Source organism: Vulpes vulpes, chromosome 14 (genome assembly GCF_048418805.1).
Source record: "Vulpes vulpes isolate BD-2025 chromosome 14, VulVul3, whole genome shotgun sequence".
NCBI classification, from domain to species: Eukaryota; Metazoa; Chordata; class Mammalia; order Carnivora; family Canidae; genus Vulpes; species Vulpes vulpes.
Genome location: NC_132793.1, coordinates 45,550,851 through 45,573,044, shown reverse-complemented (window position 1 = coordinate 45,573,044; position 22,194 = coordinate 45,550,851). Strand labels below are relative to the sequence as shown.

The 22,194-nt window shown below is 37.5% G+C and overlaps 1 protein-coding gene across 1 annotated transcript in view; it reads right to left on the bottom strand.

Moving 5' to 3' along the window:
• Nucleotides 1–562: 562 nt before the first annotated feature.
• The window catches only part of XRN2 (5'-3' exoribonuclease 2), an 85,143-nt gene continuing 63,511 nt past the window's right edge, over nt 563–22,194 (bottom strand). Inside the window, exons 27-30 of the mRNA XM_026002327.2 lie at nt 21,729–21,856; nt 8,507–8,570; nt 3,106–3,244; nt 563–732 (exon numbers count right to left, since the gene is read on the bottom strand). Coding sequence (XP_025858112.1) covers nt 667–732; nt 3,106–3,244; nt 8,507–8,570; nt 21,729–21,856 — 397 coding nt within the window. The 3' untranslated portion in view covers nt 563–666. The remainder of the gene's footprint in view (nt 733–3,105; nt 3,245–8,506; nt 8,571–21,728; nt 21,857–22,194) is intronic.

Below are 22,194 nucleotides of genomic sequence, written 5' to 3'. Positions count from 1 at the left end.
CAAATCAGCAGCTGACATACTAATTAATAGAGGAGTTTGTTGGGCTGTCTTGCATCTTCATTGATCTTCTTCTGACACCTAATTGTGGAAATGAACTGTTTTCTGAAAAAGTGACTTAAAAAAACCCTCATATGACTAAGATTTTCAATGTTAAAATATTATAAGAGAATAAGGACACGAGACCAGTTTCAGTTTTTTTTTTTTTACTAAAGTCCAGAAATTTCCATAAGACAAGTACATTAATGAAATGTTTCCCAGAAATACTGAATAATATATACTCTAGTTGGCTGAGGGTTCCAGCTCAAGAGTTCACACTTAATTCTTGTGCGTTAAAAATCAGCATGGATCTTAGATGATCTAGAATACACTGTGTTTTAAAATCCACAGCTGGTTTGATTTTAACCATAATGAAAAACCAGTATTCCTATTCCATCAAATGTGTTTTTACAAATAATAATAAATTCAGATCCACTGTATTATGCAACACACATCTTTGGAAAGCAACATGAACAGTGAGATCAGGTCAGTAGAAATATACACAGTTAAAAGAAATACACAAAGTATTGTAGTTTTATTAATAAAAACTACTACTTGAGAAAGAAATCTTTCCACAAATAGCATAAAATTGTAGAACGATGAAAGGATTTGGGAAAGCTTTACAAAAGCCTAATTCCAACTGTATCTTCCTGAGGGTGGTGGCAATGGGTATTTCCTTCCTTCTCTGGGATATCCCTGAAAATAAGCACAAGCAAGAGTTTATTTTCTGGATTAACACACCCTGCAAAGAAATAAATTAATTTTACACCCCTCTGGAAAAACACACCATATAGAAGCTAAATATGTCTTAAAAGTACATCACATGGAAGGCCTCTCACAAGTAGGTGCTGTAGGCCCTCACTTTTTATACAAAGCTCGCTGCCCAAAGCAGCCATAACCGGCCCTTAAGAAAGTCCTTAAAATGCACACAAATGAATTATATAGTTAAGTGCTCTGTGTGAAAGACTAGTGTTCTCAATCTTCTCTGCCATCCCTGGCAGTAATACAAATCACACTGTGGTAAGATGCCCACATCATCTTTAGACATATTACACTTAGAAAAATCATTTTTGCTTCACCTAGGCAAGAGCTTGCTGAAGTCAGTTGAGGCCTAATGAACTATTAATTTTAGAGATTTTTTTTTTTTGGTTTGCTTAGGTATAAATAGAAGAGCATTGAGTACAGATTATTATTACATAACATTCATAATAGGCTTACAAATAAGATAACCTTTCCAGGCCTCTAGGATTCTGAAATAGGCTCCCACTCCACAGCCCACCCCCACAGTGTCATTCAGTAGTTCAAATTATAACGAGTAGATATAGAACCTCAAAGCCTTTTTTTAGTCACAGAAACTTCACTAAATATAGTGAAGTCATAATTACATTGTTTTTTAACAATGAACTTTTGCAAGAGTGCTTCAAAACCTGTGATTTAATAATAAGCATCTCTGTGAAAAAGACTGAGAAAAAGAAATGTAAAAGAATGACAAATTTGCCAATTGGTTTCTGTCTTCTAAGTGAATAATGATTTTATTGCTATAACAGCAGAGAGTTCCTTACAGGGAAGACCTCTGAAGGAGATGAAAAACAGGATGCACTGGGCTCAGAAAGGCTGGATAGCCAGGCCCCAGCTCTGCTGCCCAAGTGCAGGCGCCTCAGGGTTGCGGGTTTATGACTTAGTAAATGAGGTGATTGGACTAAAGATTCTCCAGGGTTTCTTCTAATTTTAAGTATGTCCCTCTTTCAAAAATATTCATTATGTTGGCTGCCTACTATCATCTATTGACTCCACAGCATAAAGTCTCAAACTATTGATAAGATTTTAGGACATCTGGCACTGCCAGTAATTTAAAGTAAAATGCTATGAACAGATTTTAAAGAATTGTAATAAAATTCTCAAAAGACAATTAAAATGATTATTTTCTTGTGAAGTGAAGAGTCTTATAAGAATATACATAAAGAAGTGTAAAAAACCCCCAGATTTTCCTAAGCTATCAAAAGAGAGGTCTTATACAAAGGGACACATGGCAAGAACCTGCATAAGAAAACTAATATTCAAAGCACTACAAAAGGCAACCAGGTAAGCAATTTTAAAACCACTTCACAGCACCGCAGGTGATAAACTCCATGAACACCACACACAATACATCACAGCATTCTGCCCCTGTTCTGTGGCAGGGATTTGATTGCACAGCATGTAAATACTGGCCAGGGTGTCAAATGGCTGGGGGACAAACACACCAAGGCAAGTAGAACTCTGGCTTAAATTCTGCTAAAACTGGATACTTTATAGAGAAAGAAATGAAGCTTACACATACCAAATAAATTTGTCTAGGAATTATTATAGTCAATGTACAGCTATTTAAATTTAGCTAAAAAGGATTTTCTTTTTCCGTGAAAAGGAGTATCACAGATGAATCAAGACAGGAGACTTCTAATTCTTCTTTTTTTTTTTTTTTTTTTTTTTTTTTTTAAGATTTCATTTATTTATTCATGAGAGACACAGAGAGAGATGTAGAGACATAGGCAGAGGGAGAAGCAGGCTCCATGCAGGGAGCCCAATGTGAGATGCGATTCCAGGACTCCAGAATCACACCCCCAGCCAAAGGCAGACGCCTAACCGCCAAGCCACTCAAATATACCCAAGCCACTCATCCTAGACTTCTAAGATGAATAAAGGTAACAGCTGAAAGGGTAGGTTCTTACTTTCAGCTTATAGAAAATTATCATCTATTATGAAATCTAGTTTCTACTAAAACAAAGAACACCACTCTTAAAGGATAAAAATGTGTTTTCTGGCAAATGACTCTATCTGTGCTAAATATCACTGATTGCTGCTACTCATTGGGCTGTGGGGCTGGAAAATCTTAAGCATCTTCAGGGTATAAAAGATGTAGTAAGGTAGATACTTACTCTATTTACATTTTTAAATGAGGGGCCCAAGTTTAGCTGAGCTACTCTATCAGTATCTTATCCAGAAATGTTAAGAAAATACGGTGTCCCAAGAGGCATGGCTAAGTATCAAGTGAGTAGCATGCTTTTCATCCCATAGCCCACACTGTATCACCTGTCTCCCTCCACGATCATCACGTCTGGGTGGATACCCGCCAGGTCCAGCTAGCATCTGGTATTGGTTTGGCTGGAAGGCTGCATTCTGGGTTTGGAGCATCCGGTTCCATGGCAGCAGAGGTTCAGCCCCAACGCCTCTGTGGAGAAGTATTATATCTGCGTTATATATCAAACTTGTTACATAGCTCAGTCTCAAACTGGCTGGCATCACCTCCAACTCTTAGGACCATCCAATTTGCATTTGTCAAAGGGACAGATAGAATCAGAGTGACCTTTATGCTCATATTTGATGTTATCTCACATGTTTCATAAAATATCAGCAATTTTACAAGAGGGATCTACACTCAATTGAGTCAGAAAGGTAGGACTTAAGATCATCATGTTGGTTACATTTAAGATGCTATCCAAAGAGTAAACATATATAAGACAGGAAAATGGGCTTTATTTTTAAAAATGTCTAGACTCGTTCTTGGAATCCATTCTTTCTAGTTAATTGCAGGTTGCAAATGAATTCTTACTGCTCAGAATTTTGAATCTAGGGTAGGGGACTTGGCTGTTTTTTCCCATCCATTATTCTGCTCAATATGTCAGAAGGTCTGATCGGGAGGAAACCTTTTCAAGTTCTATTGATGCAGCTTTCAATTGACCACGGTGACCTAGCAACATGAGCACTAATTGGCATGGGCTGACTGGTATTTGGTATACAGTTTACATGGGAACACAGATTCAACAGCTATTATAACCCAGTTTGCCAGCCTGGATTACTAGTCAAAAGAAATGTTTTAATTGTCTTCAAGTGCCTATTTTAACTTTGCAGATACAAAGCAACAGGTATGATGTATTAAATCATAATGTAAAACTGTCACATAAACAATGTAGCCAAGATATACCTTCTAAAGGCAATCACCATTCAATACACAATTTTCTCAAGGCATTTTCCTCATCTTCTATTTTATAGAATAGTCACTATAAAGAATAAATACAAGCAAACTTTTCTGATATATTTTAATACTAGATGCTTTGGGGGCCATTACAGATTTTAGGAGAAATCATAGAACTTTAAAATTGCTAAAGCACTGAATAGTATTAACTATAACAACACAGGTGTATGAATTTCATTTCCCAGGTATTGTGGGGAACAGCTTGATGTTGGGCTCATTGGGTAATGCATTCTTCTCATAGCTATTCAAACCTGAATCCATCCTCTCTACCCTCCCACTCCCCTAGCCTTCATTTGGAGCTTGCCCCTTTATTTTAGCAAGAGTGTCTCATCTCTTTAACAAAACCAGTTACGCAGAGAAATAGGAATGTTCTCTTCCGGTCTCTGCACAAGTGAGGGGTTAATGTTTTGTACTGTAACCAAAGAGGCTCATCAAAACTGGACCGTTAATGGAAAACTCATACGCCAAAAATGCAATTCATATTGTGTTAACTGTAATCAATTTTTATTTTCAATTCTGCGATGATCAAACTCACTCAACTGAGCTTATGGAAAATCTGCTGGTATGGACGATATATATTATAAATGCAATTTTACATTATTTTATATTCTAAAAATAGGTTAGAAACAAAGCCACAATTTAAAAACACAAAGTCCTCTTTTTGTTAGAAATACTTAAAAATGTTTTTAACTAAGATAATTTTTATAAAAACATTTTTTTAAATTTTTTTTAAAATTTATTTATGATAGTCACACACACACACACAGAGAGAGGCAGAGACACAGGCAGAGGGAGAAGCAGGCTCCATGCACCGGGAGCCCAAGGTGGGATTCGATCCCGGGTCTCCAGGATCGCGCCCTGGGCCAAAGGCAGGCACCAAACTGCTGCGCCACCCAGGGATCCCTATAAAAACAATTTAATTGAAATTAAATAGAAAAAATGCTAATAGGGACAAGTACTATCCCCTTTTGCTTTTTACTGGCAGAGTACCATCTTTTCCACAAGTTCACCATATTTCTATACTATTAATTTGCAAATAGTTACAATTTGTCTTCAAAAATATACTTTAAACCAGGTATGAAGTACTGAGGTTGACACATTTTAACTTCTTGAAATTAGTAGCTTACCTATTGAGGCAACTATACACGCATATGTTTTTTTACACTATTGTCAACATTGTTTTTTTTTTTTTTTTTTTAATTTTAATTCCAGTATAGTTAACACACGGTGTTATATTAGTTTTAGGTGTACAATATAGTGAGATTCAACAATTCCATACATCACTTGGTGCTCATCGTGACAAGTGAGTGCCTTAATCCCCATCACTTCTTTCACCCATCCTCCACCTGCCTCCCTTCTGGTAATCAGCAGTTTGTCCTCTATACTTATGTCTGTTTTTTGGTTTTTGTCTACGGCAACAACATTCTTAAGTTTCTAAAGTTCTGTTTTAGAAAGTAGTGGGCATTGTGAAGTAACTACTACCAATTTGGATATTTTAACTTTATATATATGGCAGTTCTTAAAGATGTTCCATGACTAACTAAGCTTTATGGCACTAAGTTAAAAACTAAATGGCCACCTTGGATAAGGCCAGAAAGAGAAGCAAGCTCCCACTGGCAAGAATTATATGGAAAACAGGGCAGTACTCAAATGCTGTTTACCATTTACTCAGTTCACAGTGGCTTGTCTCTGTGTGGGAAGGTAAGGACAGGTGTGTCTGTTTTATTATTTTTTTAAAAAATATTTTATTTATTTAAAAGAGAAAAATAGAGCATGGGGGGTGGTGGATAGGGGTAGAGAGAAAGGGAGAGAGAAATCCCAAGCAGACTCTCTGCTGAGCTCGGAGTCCTACCCAGGCTCAGTGCCAACTAAGATCATGACCTGAGCCGAAATCGAGTCAGATGCTTAACCTACTGAGCCACCCAGGAGCCCTGTTGTATTTTTTTTTTTTTTTAAACCTATGTTTTTTTTTTTTTTTTTTTTTTTTAATTTATGATAGTCACAGACAGAGAGAGAGAGGCAGAGACACAGGCGGAGGAAGAAGCAGGCTCCATGCACTGGGAGCCCGATGTGGGATTCGATCCCGGGTCTCCAGGATCGCGCCCTGGGCCAAAGGCAGGCGCCAAACCGCTGCGCCACCCAGGGATCCCGCCCTGTTGTATTTTTAAGTGAAATGAACATATGGATTACAGATAATATCTCAAAGTAGGAAACAGTGTATTTCAGGGGGAAAAAAAGTACACTCAACATTTTCTTTTCTAGTAGGGTTCTCAACCAAACACAGCAGCAGACTAAGTACTGAACTAATAATAAGGATCAGTAAACTGGCCCCAGTAAGAATTCTACTACTTACTAGTGACATCTTAGCAAAGTCAAAGTGACTACCAGTTTGTATTTTCTCCTCTACACCTTGTGCAGTCAGAATGGTTAGGTGCACTTCTCAGTCTGTGTATCTGTTAAGAGGCTAATGAACAAGTTTAGGATGGCTGGATTCAAACTTTGTTTTATTTATGAATAAATGGTATGTTTCTTAAATGACCACAGTCTAAGAATTCTCTTAGGCTCACATTTAACTTTGGTTTTAAGGTATGATTTCAACTTTCTGACTAAAATTAAACCAAAAATGAATGCCTCACAAACCTTGTCCCTAACCTGCTGAGTTCACAGAGGCAGTCAGGAATAGTACAAGTACTTGGCAAGGGCAGAAGAACAAAAACCCGATGGAAATCAAGATAACGGTGATGATCATAGGAAATATCTTAGTATGTAGAGGGAAGGAAAGCCGCTGGGAATGTAGAAAGTGCCTCCGAAGTGGAAGGAGAACCTTTACTTCCTCTAATTCCCTACAGCTTTGCTCTAATATTATGCTCAGGTAAGTGTTCTGATGAGTGAAGTTTGTTCAAGGGAAAGCTTAATAAAAAATGGTACAAAAGATTACTGTATGCAAACTGCCAGACTGCTGTGTGCCTAAGTTTCCTCATCAGTAAAAACAACATCTACTTCTGAGGGTTGCTAGGAGGATAAATGAAGTCATGTTTCTAAAGGCATGTTTGCCCACAGGGCTGACACTTTGTAGGCAGACTGGAATGTGAGTGATTATTAACAATACAGGAAAAAAGCAAGCAAAAAAGTAGGGAAACTGAAAATCAAACTCAACAAACTTGATGCAGAAAGACAGTTATTGAAAATGAGATTAGTTCCAATGTGATAATTTGTAATTTAAGAAAAATTTACCCCTTACTCCTTTCTTAATTTGTTTGAAAATGTTCCTATCCTAAGGATGTGGAAGCAGTGCACGTGGTGTGCTCAGAGCACTTATACTGAGTACAAAACAAATACAGGCATTGTATCAGTCATCTTAAATTTAAAAAGCAGTCTGCACTAAGCAGTTGATACTATTAATAAACAATTGAGTAACATGATTTCTTTTATCTTCTTGAAGAAAATCATGAAATTAAGTTTGGGATCTCACAAAGTATTCTTAAAAGGGGAGCAACGTTTATAACTCTGTTCATAACACTTTTATTCACTTCAAATGTGAAAAGATCAGATTGTTAAAATGGTAAAAAAGGCAGGGGGAACAAAACAGATCAGAATCGCGAAGGCAAAGAGGGAAGCCTTACTATGAGTTAATTGGGTTTCAGCATTTACTGATGCTGGCAAACAGCATAAAACGAAAGAACTGAAAGTTGCCCTGTAAAAAATTATTCTATAGATGTTAATATAATTATTCATAACATGCCTAGCTGTCTTGTCATGTAGAGACCACCTGACTTAGGAGCATACAACTTATCAATGGAAGAACACAAGTCAAACATCCCTCGTTATTAAACCATGTCACACTCTTCCTAGTCCCCAGTACTTATTAGACTGCAGATCCCATAATCCTCTTCTGAGTCCCTTCTGCGTTTAATTCAGCTCAGTCTTAAGTAGTTAAAGAAACTGTTTTCAGTGGCAACTAATAACTACTGACCTACAGTGACACTGCCCTACAATAGGCTTGTCAGCCCTGAAAAAGTTGTACCAAAGAAGCTGATTAGGACTTCAAGAGGTTTGTAGCAAGAATCAATGGTTGGTCTGTACTAATGCTGTGGTGTTCGCACAGAAATGATAAAAGTGGAACACCATTAGTTATGCCTCATTAAGCTGCACAAGTCTTCTAAAAAGAAATTTGTTTAGCCTGACCAAAACCTAATACAATTTTAAGCTCTCTCTGCTGCATTTTTCAGGGTACCTTAAAACATTCAATAAAATAAAGGCCAAGGACCAAGGAAAGTGGGAAAGTATATAAATAGGAGTCTTTTAATTCAGTGTGTTAGGCCTCTATTTTCCTAAAGGACAAGCACAACAGAAACTGCTTAGAGGGAAGAAAGTACATTTCAAACCATGGAGAGAAAGCTCAAACCTCAAATGTAAATGTGCAAAAATATTTAGAAGTCATGTTTGCTTTAATATTACCTGTCAAACCTTTGCTGCTGGAAAAGGGGAGGAGGACCCCGCCAGGAATCCTGGGGCCTCATATCTGGAAAATAAAGAGAAAGGTTAACAGATTTTAAGAAGTAATCGTAACTATAAAAATCCTAGAAGAGGCATGGGCAGTAATTTGACATAGGAAATAACTTTTTTCTAGATAGTTCTCCCGAGGAAAGGGAAACAAAAGCAAAAATAAATTAGGACCACATCAAAATAGAAAGTTTCTGCAGAGTGAAGGAAACAATCAAAACTAAAAGAAAACCTACAGAATGGGACAAGATCTTTGCAAATGACTTACCTGATAGAGGGTTAGTATCCAAAATACATAAAGAACTGATACAATTCAACACCAAAAACACTCCACAATCCAATTAAGAGGTAATCAGTATTCGACTTACCCATATATTTTTATAATTATAAATTTTTGGAAAAAAAAGTCTGAGACAGAATACAAACCAAGTAACTGGTTAGCATAATTACAGAAACTGCAAATGTAAAAAGACACAAAATCAAAAGGGTCAGTAAATTTATTATTATTTTTTCTTTGATAATGAAACATAGTTTTAGGAGTCTTAGTCATTAAACTTGCACATTTCTCTCACTGCCTATGTATGTGTGCGTAAGTATGTAAAGGTATCTATTTTACACTTTTTTATAAACACGGTGCAGAAGAAAGGGATTTCAGGTTTTTTTCCATAAATACAAACAGAGTGAATAGTATCTTTAACAGAAATCCTGAGAATGTCCTCCTAAGCACAAAAACTGGAAGGAACCCTGGCTTACCTAGCTATATAACAAAATGGGGTGTACACATCTCTCCAACACATGCCACAAAGATGCAAATAAAGGGACCACCCACTTTTCTACTGTTTTCTGAGAGTCAGACCTCCTCCCCTAACAGAAAGCTGAACTGGCAACATCTGACTACAAGAAACAATTAAATGGCTGCTACTCCCGCACGTGAAATGAGTTGAAAGGAGCAGCCCCAAACACCGGTCAGGCGGGCGTTCAGCAGCTCAGCAGGTCGTGTTACCAACTGCCACTCCGCTAGTCTCCAGGCTTGCAGTCACCTTGGCCACCCTTCAGCAGGGTCCATGTGTGACCTAATTAAAACAGTTGGTTCCAGGAGTTGTCTAATGAGTTCACTGTGTGAGGACAGTAACCTCCTCCAGACTCCCGAGACCCAAGGACAACAAGGCTTACCATAATGTATTCAGGCTCACATTTTAATGGAAACACAAACTAGAAACATGCTTTTCAAAATTACTTTCTTAAAGGAAGAAGAAATGAAAGCTTATCTCTGGCTAGGAACCAAAAAAATGCAATCTGGGCTCACTTAAAATAAATAAATAAAAGGGGGGATGGGGAAGAAAAGTGGAATTGTGTTTATTTTTTTTAAAGATTATTTATTTATTCATAGAGACAGAGAGAGAGAGAGAGGCAGAGGGAGAAGTAGGCACCATGCAGAGAGCCTGACATGGGACTGGATCCAGGGTCTCCAGGATCACACCCTAGGCTGCAGGCGGCGCTAAACCGCTGTGGCACCAGGGCTGCCCTGGATCCCTGGGTGGCGCAGCGGTTTGGCGCCTGCCTTTGGCCCAGGGCGCGATCCTGGAGGCCCCGGATCGAATCCCACGTCGGGCTCCCGGTGCATGGAGCCTGTTTCTCTCTCTGCCTGTGTCTCTGCCTCTCTCTCTCTCTCTCTGTGACTATCATAAATAAATAAAAATTAAAAAAAAAAAAATTTAAAAGAAAACCCCACAAAGGAGAATATGGAACAAGCAGAGGATCCAGCTGTTCACATGATTCCAGTGTCAACAACTCACTACTGCTGTTCTGGGTTCCTCCCACCTTGACAAGGCTGACAAATGCCACCTAAAGACAGTTTTATAAAAAGACAATGACCCTTGGCCAGGGCAGGAGTGGGGGAACAACCATAGCCCACTGTCCCTCAGCCAGCATGAAGTGTCCAGCAGCCAAACCCACGATAGATGCTTCTCTTGGAAAAGAGCAGGAAGCCTTCACCCCCATTACTTTCATGTAGAAATGCATTCTGAATGGAAAGGTGGCACCTATTCTTAAAAGCTAGACTAATAGTAGTCAAACTGAGGAACACTGCTGAGGAGTTTTCATGGTGGTCATTAAATATTCCAAACCTGAATGGGAATGCACAAGGCTTATGACCACACAACCCACAGCAAACAGGCCCAGAATAGCTTCTTAATCCTTATTACGGACCTCGGAGGTCTGTAGGAAATCATGAGAGGTAAAACTAGAAATTCCTACAAAAACAGTAATCATCATCTGTGTGGTTTATTCCTAGGGAAAAACATGAGACACACTTGCCTCAACACATATGATTTTCAACATATCACCATTTATGAGAAAGCAATCTGCTGAAAGTAAAATCAAGCTCCCGGCCACTTTTTCTGATCATTACTTTGTTAATTAAACTTGGAAGTCCACTGGTCTATTAAGATACTGTACACAAGTTAGTTCTGTGAGAACTGGTTAAAATGTTAGCAGAAGTGTATTTTATTTTAGTGTCTTACATACTCAAAATTAGCTAATATAACAAAAGTCAATGGATTTCGCTTGGAACCCTGTCTAGCTCTGTATTTCACATGTCCCAGAATCACTGTAGTCATCCTTTTTACCATGAAGACTCAATTACATGATTCTGGTTTCATGGTGGCTCTTTTTATATGATATTATCACAGAATTCAAACTCTTCATGGTACTTAGAGAAGCTTCCACACAGGTCCCTGATAAATTTAAAACTGAATGAAGTATTAGGCACCTGGATGGCTCATTTGGTTAAGTGGCTGCTTTCAGCTCAGGTCATAATCCCAGGGTCCTGGGATGGAGCCCTACATCGGGCTCCCTGCTCAGTGAGGAGTCTGCTTCTCCCTTTGCCACCCACACTTGCTCGTGCTCACTCTCAAATAAATAAAATCCTTAAAATCGAGCAAAGATTAATAACAAGGTACACTGACATCAAAAAAAACCTTCAGAAATGCTCATCCTAATGGTTCATAAAACATAAAGACAGAAAAAAATCTTGTATATTTTCTCCTAGAAACAGTCAGTACAAATGGAGGAAAGTTACCATCATCAGGAATACATATTCGATAGAGTAAATATGCTACATGTTATATTAAGCACAACAATATTTCTAAGTGGAACTGGAATGTAGAGTTCTTTAAGTACAAATACTTTCTTTGGAGAGAAGGAATCCTTCTCAATAGTCTATATACCTGTAAGTGCCTAGATGAATGGCAAAGTTCCTATTTCCATCATTTTTAGTATGCCATATACTTCCTATTCTATTTCACTTTTACTATTTCTCACTTCCAGAACAACTGCTTTCACATAAACTTAGCACATGCAAAAAACTATAGTTTTTTGTTAAAACTTAAGCAAATTTCCTATGACGTAAGAACTCTGTCATACAATTACTAAAGTATCTCCTGCTTTCAACCCATAAAAGAAAAATAAAAAGGATCAAATAAAACCTTCAAGGCTACTTTAAACAAATCTCTTCATGTGGCTCTGAGAAATATATATAACCCTTAAGTATTCATAAAGCAGAAATATTTCCTGGCTGATAAGTAATGAAGTAGAAGGTAAAACAAACTTATTATCATTCATTTGTATGGCTCTAACAGAAGATCCATTGAGAGGGAGAAAAAAAACTCCGAGGTAGTGAATTGCACTTCAGAAAGGTACCAGTGAGAGAGAAAAAAAATGACAGTTAATTTTTTCCTTTGGTCTTTAAAAACTTATCGGTTTTCTAAAGCTCTAAGGCCATATAAACCAAGGCTTCACCAACAGCTCTTCAAGTGACAATTTATCTAATCAGCATGGCAATCACAGGAAAGATTCCATGTTTACTGATTGCACTAATCAAAAATCACTTTCCAATGTGGCTAATTGACAAGTTTACTAAATGAAATGAAGAGAAGTGACATATTGGGTTCTCTGGGTTGCAGAAATGAAATGCTTTATTCACACGGAGTACTCAAGGCTGCACTTGACTCCAACAAGTTATCAGTACCTGGACAAATATTCATCAGGCAAAAACTGACAAAGACAAATCAAAAACCAACAGTGAGAAACACCTACTACAGTAGACAGTTTGACCAAATAGCCCATCTTGAGTGTTATTTTGTACCACATGAAGAAAATAGCTATGAAGAAAATATCTATTTTTCTAAAACATTTTCTGATTTTTCTAAAACATTCAGAAAAATTAAATGGCTTAGATCTCAATTTCACTACAACTATTTCTGACCAAATTTCACAGTTCAAGATTCTATAAAAAAGAAAGCTGATCTTTTAACATTTATTTAATGCTTTCCTACTGTGCTAGGCACCATTTCCAGGGCTTAATAACTTAAACTCCTTTATTATGGATATTATGTGAGCCGGTATGAAATTGGAAAGCTGACAAAAACCTGCCTGAGGTTACAGGGCACTTAAGCAGCAGAGTGAAATCCAGGAGCTATGTTCTCTTAACTACTCTATGCTATACTACTCCAAGGTTTACTTGACCTTGTGAACTGTTGGAGTAGTAGCTGTTGGTGGAGGTGACTCTCCAGGTTATTTCCAGATGATCAGAAGAGAACCCTACCGTAACCAGGAGGCTCAGAAGCTTAAGGTTTCAAGAAGGCAGGATTGGGGATTTAAAAACTACTTTCAATATTCCAAAAGTATAGAATTAACATTATTCCATGCATCTAATTTACACAGGAAGGAAAAACAAATGTACTTATTATTAACACATGCATTTTGGTTACCATCTTGACACACACAGATTCATGAGGAGAAAATAAAAAAATCTTGGTTAAAACATCTGAAATCAGTGTTTTTGTCTGTTTGTTCATTTGTTTTAAAGTAATCTGTATATCCAATGGGGGGCTTGAATTCACAATCCCGAGATGAAGAGCTGCATGCTTTCCCGACTGAGCCAGCCAGGTGCCCCCAAATCACCGTTCTTTTTATCTTATTTATTTTTTAAAAGCTTTTATTTATTCATGAAAGACACAGAGAGGCAGAGACATAGGCAGAGGGAAAAGCAGCTCCCCTCCGGGAGCCTGATGCAGCACTCAATCCCAGGACCCCAGGATCCCGACCGGAGCCAAAGGAAGACACCCAACCACTGAGTCACCCAGGTGCCCCTAACTGTTCTTTTTAAAAAGATGGGATGCCTGGGTAGCTCAGGTCATGATCTCAGCTCCTGGGATCGAGCCCCTCATAGGGCTCTCTGCTCAGCAGGGAGTCTACTTCTCCCTCTAACTATTCCTCTATGTGTGCTCTCTCTCTCAAATAAATGTATAAAATCTTTTTTTTAAAAAAGACTTTATTTATTCATTCATGAGACACACACACACAGAGAGGCAGAGACACAGGCTGAGGGAGAAGCAGGCCCCATGCAGGGAGCCCGACGTGGGACTCGATCCCAGGTCCCCAGGATCAGGCCCTGGGCTGAAGGTGGCAATAACCCGCTGAGCCACCCGGGCTGCTCCAAATGTATAAAATCTTAAAAACAAACAAACAAACAAACAAACAAACAAAAAAAAACCTACCCTAAAAGATTTAGTATTCAAAAAAAAACCATAAAGGATCAAATAAAAATTAGGATAGAGAAAGAGATGGACAGCTGAATAAACTGGTTGACAGGTCAGCAGCAATTAGTTCTGTCTGCATAAATATGAAATCTAGAGGTTATAACAGACCATGAAATAAATATGCTAGAAAAGTGATAATGGTAAATTAAAGAAAACAAAAACAAATCATATGATGAACTATGTATAAAGACTACTGAAGCAAACATCACAGAATATGGGATTTCCTTTCCTGATAGTAGGCAGCATTTGTCTGGGCTTAACATATCCTACAGTGATCATTCTAGATTAGACCAATTATTTATTCAACACACCTAGAAAGGTATCCCAGAATAACTTGACTTCCTTTGAGGAAATGACATGTCTGCCTTTGAGGAAGTCTACCTTGACAACCCCAAGCTTTTCTAGGTTCTCTTATAGCCAAGGGCAAGTAAAAGTGATTAACTTATCCAAATCCTTCTTGAACTTTTACAGTTCTGGCTTGTGCTCAGAGGATTACCAATTTTCACTCTCTAACCCTCTCTTCTCTGTTGAGCAAGAATCAGACCCATATTAATAACTGCCGGCAGATGACTGCAAGGTCTTCAGGCACAAAATCAGTCTCAGCATATTCTTCCAGATTCCTTTGCCATTCTGGGTTTCCAAATTCTCATTAGTCACCCAGTTGTCCACAGTGCACACCTGAGCCTCATCTTCTCTCCTTCACATACATATTCAATTATCCAGTCCTTCAGATGCCCCTTTCCAATCTTCTCCACTTTGAATCCCTTTGCCACAGATCAGTTCAGACCTTTATTATCCCTAATGAGAACCACCACTGAGTCTTCTGTAACCAATAGAGTTGTGGTTTTAGAAAGGAGATGTAACTGTGCACTTTTCTATTTAGAAAGTTTTATTAATTTTTAAAAAAGATTTTATTAGTAAGAGACACACAGAGAGACACAGGCAGAGGGAGAAGCAGGGTCCATGCAGGGAGCCTGATGTGGGACTCAATCCCAAGCCCCCAGGATCACATCCCGGGCTGAAGACGGCGGCACTAAACCGCTGAGCCACCCAGGCTGCCCAGAACAGGGAATTTATTAAGGAAAAACAGGTTAGTAAAAAATATGATTGAAGCAGCAGTTTTAAAAATTATACCTTAAAACAAAGATATGTTATTCACTCTTATCAAATTAGCAAGAACTTCTAAAAAATGATAATAGTGGGTATTGGTCGGAGTTGAGATTTAGAAATTCTCATCTGCTATCAGAAGTGTAAATTCCTGTATTTTATATGGTGATATTCACCAAAAGTATACAATTTGTAGGAATTTAGCCTCAGTTAAATTAAGAAAGAAATCTATTTTAAAGGATTAAGAAAAGCATATATGCTTAAAAAATTAAGCAATATACTTCTAAAACAAAATGGAATTCAAAAATATTACAAAGTGAATGATAATATATGATGTAAAATGAAATATAAATAAAACTAAAATGATCGGAGAGAAATTGTTAGCACTCAAGTGCATATATTAGGTAAGACTTAAAATAAATTACCTAAGTCTCCACCTCAAAAAAATTATTAAAAGGATGGCAATTTAATCCCAAAGAAACTAGAAGAGAATAATGAAGACAAAAGGAGAAATCAAAAACCAAAAAATGTAAGGTGACAAAACAAACAATAAAGCTGTTAGTTCAGTGAAAAAAAGGGGAAAAAAAAAAAAAAAAAAACCAAACACCTCAAGTAATAAAGTTAACGGATGCCTAGCTGGCTCAGTCAGTATAGCTTGATTCTTGATCTTGGGGCTTTGAGCCCTCTAAATTAGGGGTAGAGATTACTTTTAAAAAATATGTATTAAAAAATGGTAATAAAATAAAATTAAATGGGCCCTGGCTACAATAATCGAGAAAAAGCAGCAATACTGTATACATTACCAACACAACAAATTAGTTTTTAAAGTTTTACAGTTATTAAAAAGACACTAAGAATATATCACAATATTAAGAGAATTCTGGCAATGAATTTGAAATTTTCGAATAAATGGACAAATTCCTACAAAAATAAGGGGAAATTACCAAAGCCAACACAAGAAGTAACAAAAACACCAGAATAACCTATATCTACTTAATTTGAATCTATAATTTAAAATCTTCTCATGAAGAAACTGCAAGGCCCATATGGCTATATGGCTTTACCACTGAATTCTATGGGATTAAGACATGACAATGATCTTATTGTAACCCCTAGGAACAAAAGAAATGTAGGAAAAAAAAAAAAAAGCCCATAACTTTCTAACTTTCTACTAAAGAAATGTAGGAAGAAAAAAAAAAAAAGCCCATAACTTTCTAACTTTCCAGAATGTACAAAAGTTATAAGCTAATCTCTCATAGTATACAGATGAAAAATACTCCACAATATACTGACACACAGAAAGTAGTTACATATAAAAAGGAATGCTATTATCACATTGAATGAGGCTTATTCCAGTAATGCCAGGTTGGTTTAACCACATAACAGTAGGAAAGAAAAACAAAACATTACCACCATCTAAACAGAGGAAAAGCATTTGATAAAATTCAATACCCACTAGAAACAAGAAACAGAAGGAAAGTTCCTCAGTACTTATCTAAAAGAAAAAAAATAAAAAACTACATTTCCCCCTTAAGACTAGAAATGAAACAAGGATGTCCACCATCACCCTTTCTATCCAATTATACTAGAGGTCCTGATTAGTGCAATAAAGCAAAAAATTTTTTTTTAATTTTTAAAAAAAAGACGAAAGGCATTAGGCTTAGAAAGTCAATAAACAAAACTGTCACCATTTGCAGAGGACATGATTCTGTAGGCAAAAAATCCAGAAGAACACACAAAGTTGCAGAATAAATGAATTTAGTAAGGTTGTTAGATAAAAACCAATATGTGAAAATGTATTTCTAATACAAGCAACAAGAAAATGACATTTAAAAGATTACTTAAAAACATCAACACCTATCAAATATCAATGAATATTTTTTACCTCAATTTTTTATTGTGATGGTTTCAAAACTTACAGAAAAGCTCTAAAAGAAGCATAAAGAATTCCCACATGCTCTTCACCCAGTCCCCAAATGTGGGCATAAACCTCTGTTCCTTACATGCCAATTAAAGTGAAAATATAAACCATCAAGAAGAAAAAGGAAAGGAAAAAGGTAATTTCAATAATAATAATAATAATTATCATCATCATCATCTCATAGCCAAAATATAAAAGAACCCCTAAAAAAGCAAAAGAAGAAAGACAACCCAGCAGGAAAATGGACACAAGGTTTCAGGCACATCACAAAAAAATGTTCAAGGGCCAATAAACATCAAAAAACCTCAATTAAAGCATCAAGAAGATGCTAATTAAATGTCACTGGGAGCCGCTACTCATCCAGCAGAATGGCTAAAAGTGAAAAGACTGACAATACCAAGGGTTGGTGACAATGTGGAGCAACTGGACCTTCCCTGCACTGCTAAAGGCATGTATATTGGTATAAACAGAATGTAATTTGAGAAACACGTCTGGCACTTCTATTCATGAAAAATGAACATGCACATGACCCTAGCCTTGCAATTCTACTACTGGTACATACCCATCAGAGATGTTTACTTATGTGCACCGAAAGACACATGAATTTCACTGCTGTACTACTCAGAAGCCCCAAACTGGGAACCAATCCAAATAGTACCCCAGAGAGAGAAATGATGACAGTCACCGATGAAGCAGAAGTGTGCAAATAAACAAACTACTGCTTCAGCAATGTATGGATAAATCTCAGAAACAGAATATCAAACAAAAGAGGGCAAATTTTCAAAAGGGTCAACTGTGTAAGAATCCATTAAACAAACATATGAAACAAATCCACGACACTGAAGTCAGGAAAGTAATTACCTTTAATGGGTTGGAATGGCACTTGGGAAAGGACATAATGGGGGCGGGGGGGATTCTGGGAACTTGTTACTTTCTACTTCCTAATCAGAGTAGTGGTTACATGTGTGTGTTCATTTCATAAAAATTAATCGAATTGTATACTCATGACTCAAAATTTATTGTATATTACTTTTTAATAAAAAGTATATGTAAAAACACATGTATAATAATCTAATTTTCAAAAATTACATACAAGAATATAAAGAAAGAGACTACTGCTTTGTTGCAGGACATTGGGATTACACATATTTAGGCTTTATTATCTGCCACAATTTATTTAATTAACATGTATTACGGTTAAAATCCATTTAAAATGTCACTAAAAATATGGAGGAAAAAGTCAGTCTTCCCACCCTCGTAATCAGTTTCCACTTATGCTCTCAGAATTTGTACCAGTTATTCTAGGCTCAAAACCAAGTAACTTTTTGTGATGTACTTCAAACTCATTTTTTTCTCAGCCCCAAATTCCCCTCTGTAGGCTCAATTTAAACAGCACATTTTTGCTGATTTTTTTCCCCATTAACTTTTCATTTCTACCATCCCCATCCCCTTTGAAAAGATGTTAAATATAGTGTCCTAGCAAGAGTCCTCAGGTGGCTCAATGTTTTTACCCATCACCATGCAGAGGGCCATTTATTTCTTGCTCTATGTCAATCCCTACTTTACAAAACATATTTCCTATTATTTATTTTTTTTATTTCATTTATTTACTTGAGAGAGAGAGAGAGAGAGAGAGAGAGAGAACGCGCACATACACACACCAGGAGGTACAGTAGGCAGAAGGAGAAGCAGGCTCCCTGCCGAGCAAGGAGCCTGATATGGGGATCCATCCCAGGACCCCAGGATCACGACCTGAACGGAAGGTAGACGCTCAACAACTGAGCCACCTAGGTGCCCCAATTTCCTGTTTTTTTTTTTAATGACATAATTAAAATAGAGACTCTACCTGGAAAAGATTCTAATTAAAGTTCCTCGTAAGAGTTGTAACAATGGCAAATGAGTATTCAAGATAATAAAAAAGGAGAGGTGACACCACAATTTGAAATAAAATGCACAGATGCTGATAAGAGTTAACTATTATAATGAAGACAAACTAAGAATTATAAAATTGCAGGCCTGGAAAGATAGGAAATTTTTTTACCACTGGCATGACCTTGATAAATAAAAGAACTTCCTGACTTCCTTCTTACTTAGTGCTGGAAATGGATCCTACAGGATGGAAAGGGCCTAAGAATGAAGCACTCAGATTTATATGAATGCCACACCGAGTGATTTTCTGTGACAGCAGTCCATGGTTTTTACAGATCGTCACATGGGTCTATGATTTCCCACAAGATCTAAGCAACATTTCCCAAAGTGTGGTATGCATACCATGGGAGTACATAAGATCGGTTTCTGGGGACTGTGACCAAGCCTTTTATCTTCAGTTATGTATTTACATATATTTGAAAAAATACAATAAGCACATCAAACTCATGTCATATACTTTTGATATAATTTTATATTTAAAATAAATCAATTTAAGTGGGGGGAAAAAGGATGATTTTTTTTTTTTTAAGATTTTACTTATTTATTCATGAGAGACACACAGAGAGAAAGAGGCAGAGACATAGGCAGAGGGAGAAGCAGGCTCCATGCAGGGTGCCCGTTATGGGACTCGACCCCAGGTCTCCAGGATCACTCCCTGGGCTGAAGGCAGCGCTAAACTGCTGAGCCACCTGGGCTGCCCGGGCCGGGGGGCGGGGGGGTGGGGGGTGCGCGTTAAAATGTTTTAAGTAAAGTAGCTATCTGGGGTGATAAACCCAGTGATTAGACCTTAAGAAACATGAAATGGAAGGAAGCTACATAATGGAGAACACATGTTTTCACCCTTACTACTCAAACCTCTTTCCAAATTTCTCAAACTTTAGGCAATCCAACAATCTCTTAAATGCCTCATAACCATCATCTTGAGAAATACTAGCTAAGGGATGCTTGGGTGGCTCAGCGGTTGAATGTCTGCCCAGGGTGTGATTCCAGGTCTGGGGATGAGTCCCACATAGGGCTCCATGTGGGGAGCCTGCTTCTCCCTCTGCCTGTCTCTGCCTCTCGCTGTGCCTACCGTGAATAAATAAATAAAATCTTTAAAAAAGAAAAGAAAAGAAAAGAAAAGAAATACTAGCTAAGCTAACCTACAGAGGTTAAACGTGGCTCTAGCATTCTGCATCTCAATTTTTTTTCCCTATTTGGAAGCTGTGATACCATTATGGATAGAACTACATGGTAAAAAGCCCATAAAAAAGGAACTGCTAAGGAATGTACCAATAAACAGACAGCTTTATAAATAAGCTATGAATATGCTTTTACATATACTAGTAAAATGTTAGGGCACAGAGAGTGCTTTCAAAGTGATTAGACTCTTCTGTTGCATGTGGCATGGCTTGATATGATATATATTATGATACATATGGAAATACTCAGAAATGTTATTTTCTAAATCTTGGGGGCAGGGGAAGAGCAGTTAAGTAAACTACTGTACCAAGCAGATCCTCATAAGGTCCATTCTGTACCCCTTCTGTGTTTCACTAAACAAGATAAAATAGCTGAACTCCATAGTTTTCATGGAGTCTTAGCAATGTTCCACTCAATGTCATTAAGCCACACAGCAAAGCCACAGAGAGAGACAGAGACAGAGACATGGAGAGAGTACACTGAAAACAGAGGGCTCTGAGAGAGAACGAGACCTTCAGAACCCATTTCTTCCTGGGTATTATACCAGGAAAATCTGGGTGGGCTTCAGGTTAAAAAATGGGCTTGTCCCCTTTTATGAAGATAGTGCCGAAGGTGAAGAAAGAAGCTCCTGCCCCTCCCAAAGCCAAAGCCAAAGCAGGCTTTGAAAGCTAAGAAAGCAGTGCTGAAAGGCATGCAGTCCCCCCAAAAAAGAAGATCCCTACATCACCTACATTCCGAAAACCCAAGATGCCGCATCTCCAAAGGCAACCCAAATATCCTCGAAAGACTGCCCCAGGAGAAACAAGCTTGATCACTATGCCATCATCAAGTTCCCCCTGACTACTGAGTCAGCAATGAAGAAAACAGAAGACAACACACTTGTGTTCATTGTGGATGTCAAGGCCAATAAGCACCAGATCAAACAGGCTGTGAAGCAGCTCTATGACACTGATGTGGTCAAGGTCAACATCTTGATCAGATTGGGATCATCTAAACTGAGTCCAGCTGGCTATAAATCTAATATAAATTTTTTCACCATAAAAAAGAATGGGTTTGTAACTTAATTAGTATGAATACAGTAGTAGGTGCATAGCATAAATACCTCCCAACAATCTTCACATTAATCTGGTATTTCTCTGACAACTTCAACCTTGGTTTAAAAAGAATTCTCAGAGTGGCCTCTTCTGTTTTGTTAATTTAATTTACATGAAATATTTCAAACAATTAGAAACTTAGTAAAATAACCCTTAGATTTAACAAATGTTTAGCATCTTGCCATAGTCGCGTCTCCCCTGCCATGCTGTCATGGTTTGGTGGGGTAGTAATAGACAACCAGGAATGGAGAAGTAAAGGCTTATAGTTCTTCTAAATTATTATGTTTTTAAGTCCATTTAATATTTAATTCAGCATGTTAAATAATCAACTTGTAATAACTTACTTGACATAAGTTTTGGAATCTGGGCTTGTCCTCTCAACAGCGGCCTGTATAAGTTTCCTTGATAAGTTGCAGGTGGTGGTGCAGCATTGCCATAAATGCCAGCCCCTGAGCCTCTTGGCATAACATGGCTGTAAAAGGACCCCACCAACCAGAAAAAAATTTATAGATAAATCCATCACATCCAAACTGATATAAATTAATGCTAGTTGTCTCTTTACTACTAAATATGATTAAGATAATAACTTACAAGATTTATAATTAACAAAGTTCAAAACAGTACCAATGGTAATGGTGATAGCATGTTAGTTTGTCATACCAAAATTCTTAACTGATAATTATTTAAGTATTAATTACTTCATATAAAGAGTGAGCCTACCTTTTTTTGTGTGTGTGTGTATTTCAAGTTTTGCCCTCAAGGACCCATGCTGTGGCTACCACTATACATACTGCTCTATATCTTGCATTA